Source organism: Lupinus angustifolius, chromosome LG11, assembly GCF_001865875.1.
Source record: "Lupinus angustifolius cultivar Tanjil chromosome LG11, LupAngTanjil_v1.0, whole genome shotgun sequence".
Lineage (NCBI taxonomy): Eukaryota > Viridiplantae > Streptophyta > Magnoliopsida > Fabales > Fabaceae > Lupinus > Lupinus angustifolius.
This window is the reverse complement of record NC_032019.1, coordinates 9731934-9736128: the sequence shown is the minus strand read 5'-3', so window position 1 is coordinate 9736128 and position 4195 is coordinate 9731934. Positions and strand designations below refer to the sequence as shown.

The 4195-nt window shown below is 32.3% G+C and overlaps 1 protein-coding gene across 1 annotated transcript; it reads right to left on the bottom strand.

The window, feature by feature from the left end:
* LOC109359230 (pentatricopeptide repeat-containing protein At2g46050, mitochondrial-like) lies at window positions 1-2099 on the bottom strand. The gene has a single exon (XM_019603816.1). It carries the CDS (start codon window positions 2095-2097, stop codon window positions 145-147), a length of 1953 nt encoding a protein of 650 aa, XP_019459361.1. The 5' UTR covers window positions 2098-2099; the 3' UTR covers window positions 1-144.

Here is a 4195-nt window from a genome sequence, read left to right as displayed (position 1 = left end):
TAGTTTATTTAAAATAAAATAAAAAACATCAGAAAACACTACTAGAATGTTATCGTGACTTATAGTGCCTGTCTATAAGCCAAAACATTGGAGGGTACATGATGTATATAAATCATGGTTTGATTGATGTATCCTTTACAAAAATCATAACATTTCTTCCTTCATTGACCTAAGCAGCATTTTTAACGTAGCATACATTTCTAAAGCTTTAGGGTGGCTATTCTTATCACCTGATACATATGAATAAACTTCATTTGCAATCTCTATCCAGCTAAAACCTGGAACCTTTGCATCACGCTTGTCCCCTATCATTTTTCGAACTCTTTCGACATCATACCAATTTTTGTGAGAAGCATAAATGTTAGACATGACAGCATAGTTCACAATCTTCTCTGGCTCTTTGATGAACAGCTTTTCTGCTGCACATTTAGCTAGGCCTATATTTGCATGGAGTTTGCAAGATCCAATGAAAGCTCCTAATGTGTTTGGTTCAGCTTCCATTGGCATTGAACTCAAGAATTCAAAGGCCTCATCTATAAGACCGTACCGCCCAAGAAGGTCAACAAGGCAGGTATAATGCTCTGAATCAGGAACAATCCGATAAAAAATGGTCATTAATTTGAAGTAGTGCAGTCCCATAGTCACGAGTCCGCTATGAGCACAAGCAGAGAGAACACCAAGAAAAGAAATTCGATCCGGCATTTTACCACTAGATAGCATCTTCTCAAACATCTCAATTGCTTCTTTGGCAAGACCATTGAATGCATATGCATTTATCAGTGAGGTCCATGTAATAACATCAGGTTCTGAAATTAATTTGAAGCAGATAAGTGCACTAGCAATGCTACCACACTTCGAGTATGCAGTAATCAAAGAATTTGAAACGGATAAAAATTCTTGAAATGATAATTTAACTGCCAAGGCATGAGCTTGCAATGTTTCAGTAATGGCACAAGCATGGGCACATGAACTAAGAGTGCTGGAAATAGTCACTTCATCAGGGAAAAACCCTTCGCGTAGCATCTCCCTGAGAAGCTTCATAACATCATTCCCATCTCCATGATTACCACACCCAACAATTATGGTGTTCCACGCCACAACATTTTGAATCGCTGTCTTACGAAATACATTGTGTGCATCAACTATATTTTCATTTTTCGCATACATGTTGATCAATGCACTAGCTACTGAAACATGTGAATCAAGTGACTGCCTTAGAGCAAGGCTGTGAGCCTGCTTTCCAAAATCATAATATTCCAAAGTATCACATATACTAAGCAGGCTGCTAAAAGTGAACTCATCCCCATTTACTCCATCAAATCGCATCGAGTTGAAAGTTCTGAAAGCATCTTCCGGTAAACAGTTCAAGGCATAGCAAGAAATCATCACATTCCACAAAACCAAATCTTTACATAGAACATCATTAAACACCCTTTTTGCTTCCTCAACTGAACCACATTTTCCATATAAGCCGATGAGAGCATTACGAACAAAACAATCCAAATCAAATCCTAGTTTCACTGTCAAACAATGCAGTTGGACACCCATGTTAATATCATGAAACATAGCACATACACAAAATAGAGCATTAAAAGTTGTATCATCTGGAACCACCTTCTCCAACAACATCCTCCTAAAATAATAAAAACCTAGTTGTGAATTAGTGCCATTTTCATCACCACATCCAACAATACCACGAATCACAATATTCCAAGACACCACATTTCTCCCAGGCAATTTCTCAAACAGTTTCTTTGCATCCCCAGTTTCCTTACATTTAAGATAAACACTCAAAATCTGATTTTGCAAAGACAGGACATGACAAAATCCAATCTTTATCAAATGGGCATGTAACTGTTTTCCTTCAGGAAGAAAGGCCCTTTTGGCTGAAACTTTGAGGGCTTTAGAACAAAACAAGTGAACAGTGTCAGGGTCTCTGAAATGGGTTTCATCAGGGACTGGCACATAAGCTCTGAGTCTACTATGAGGGATCCTTGGATAGGGTTGGTGAGAAGAGTGTGTGAAACATTGATAACCAAATGAATAAAGGGTTGGAGGGAAATATAACTGCTTTTTCAGGTGAAATTTGCAAAGCATAAGGTAAGTGGCTAAAAGCATAAGAAGTATTAGCATGGGTTAAATGCAAATTTGGTCCTAAAGTTTACCAATTTAGAATGCAATGAATGAGATGCAATGGGGAGACATTTTCATTCTTATTTATTTCTCATATGTTATTTTATAATTTATTACAACTCCATATAAATAAGAACAGTTTCTTTTTTCTTCCAACGATGAACATCATTCTTATTCTTATTTGGACAACCTACCCCACACTTTTATATTTTACAATAAATATAACAAAATATTAAAAATAATTACTTATTTATTAATAAATTAAAATTGTTATAATTTTTTTATAAATATTAGAAATCAATTATAGATAAAAAATATAATTTTGTTGTTGGCATACATGCAACCGGTGGAATTTTTATTCAACGAAAACAAGTTAGGGTTCTTCTATTTTTTTTATTTTCGTTTCTGAAATTTTTTAATTTTTTGTAATGATTTGAATTTTTTATGTTTATGAATATTTTGATATTTGTGGATATGCTTGTGTTTGTATATATTTCAGGATGATGTATTATTATTGTTTTTCTCTCCTCAATAAGAAATCTTCTTATTTAACCACTTTTATTCTTATTTAAGAACAAAACACAAAGAATAAAAACACCATAATAGAAAATAAAATAAAAATATTATTATTCTATTAAAATTAGCCTTAAGAACAACTTATGAGTTTTCTTATTAATTTTAGTTTCTTAACTTATAGTTTTTATAATTTAGTCATTCCTTAACCGTCCCAACTTGACAAACTGAGCAAACATGTCTTGGGGATCTAGAAACCTAGCTGGGATTTTTTTATTTTTTAATATGGAAAAGAAGTAATTAAAATAATTCATAATAACTAAACCTTAATGTCACAAGTGAGTCAAATGATATAATAATGTTTATATGTTATATCATAAATCTTTTTTAATGAGCTCACCTATGTTTGCATATGGTTTCTTAGTAGTCTCTATTTTACTATAATAATTGGACTAATTTTCATTTTATTTATTCTCTTTATTCTCTTTATTGAGATTCTAATGACTATATCTTCCACGCATTCTCAAAGTACCAAAGAAGTGGTTTTATTATATTTCCTATCATTCAAAAAATATATGGATATATTTGATTGTTTGTTTATTTTTAAATTATTAATTTACAAAATAAAAATGCAATTGAAAATATTGTACACGCTTCATCATTCTTAATACAAGTTTATAACATTTATTGTCCTACTGCTTGAAGTTCATTCCTCATGAAACCCCTAAAACTAAAAATAACAACAAAAAATAAGAAATAATTTTGAAGATTGCATCTTAAAAAAAATCTGCCACTTCTACTTTTTATAGTATTTTTCACTACCCTAAAATAGTAAAAGTGTAGTTTCTTGAAAATTACACTTTTACTCGTGCATTCAGATAAGTAAATTAGTTTCGAGAAATGTTTAAAAACATCTAAATATTAACCGTAGTATCAGAGTGCAATTAAGAGGGGGTGCATTAGTTATCTTAAAATAATGGCCGCTTTTTCTGCAAAATCAAAGTTAAAGTGCAGCGGAACAATATGCAGAAAAAATAATACGAAATAAAATGAAAGAGATAAGGAGAAGAGAGTACACAAGGAGTTTTATACTGGTTCACCTTCTTGTCTACCGAAGGCTACGTTCATTACTCTTGCCACACAAGAGATTTTTCACTAAGAATTATGTGTTGTAATTACAATATCTCACCCCGAGATCTCTATGTACCTTACACACTCCCTAATTCTTATACCCTTGGAAAACACCTTTCCAAGTGAATCTATTCCCCTTTCTTTTCACACCCCGTGAAAGAAAGAATTCTTTACAAGAATGAAGAATATTCAACTATGGCAGATTGCCTTTACAAGTATGAAACTTATGTAACTTGCAATCCAAACTCTGAATATATATAGAAGTATATAATGCTCTTTGTAAAAGTCTTTGAAACACTTGAAGCAACTTTGCAAAATTAACTTGAAAGTTTAAGAACAAGTTGCAAAAAGTTCAAAGATAAATTCTAAGAAAAAGTGTGAGAGCTTTTGAGAGTTGAGAGAAAATTGTATGAAAGTT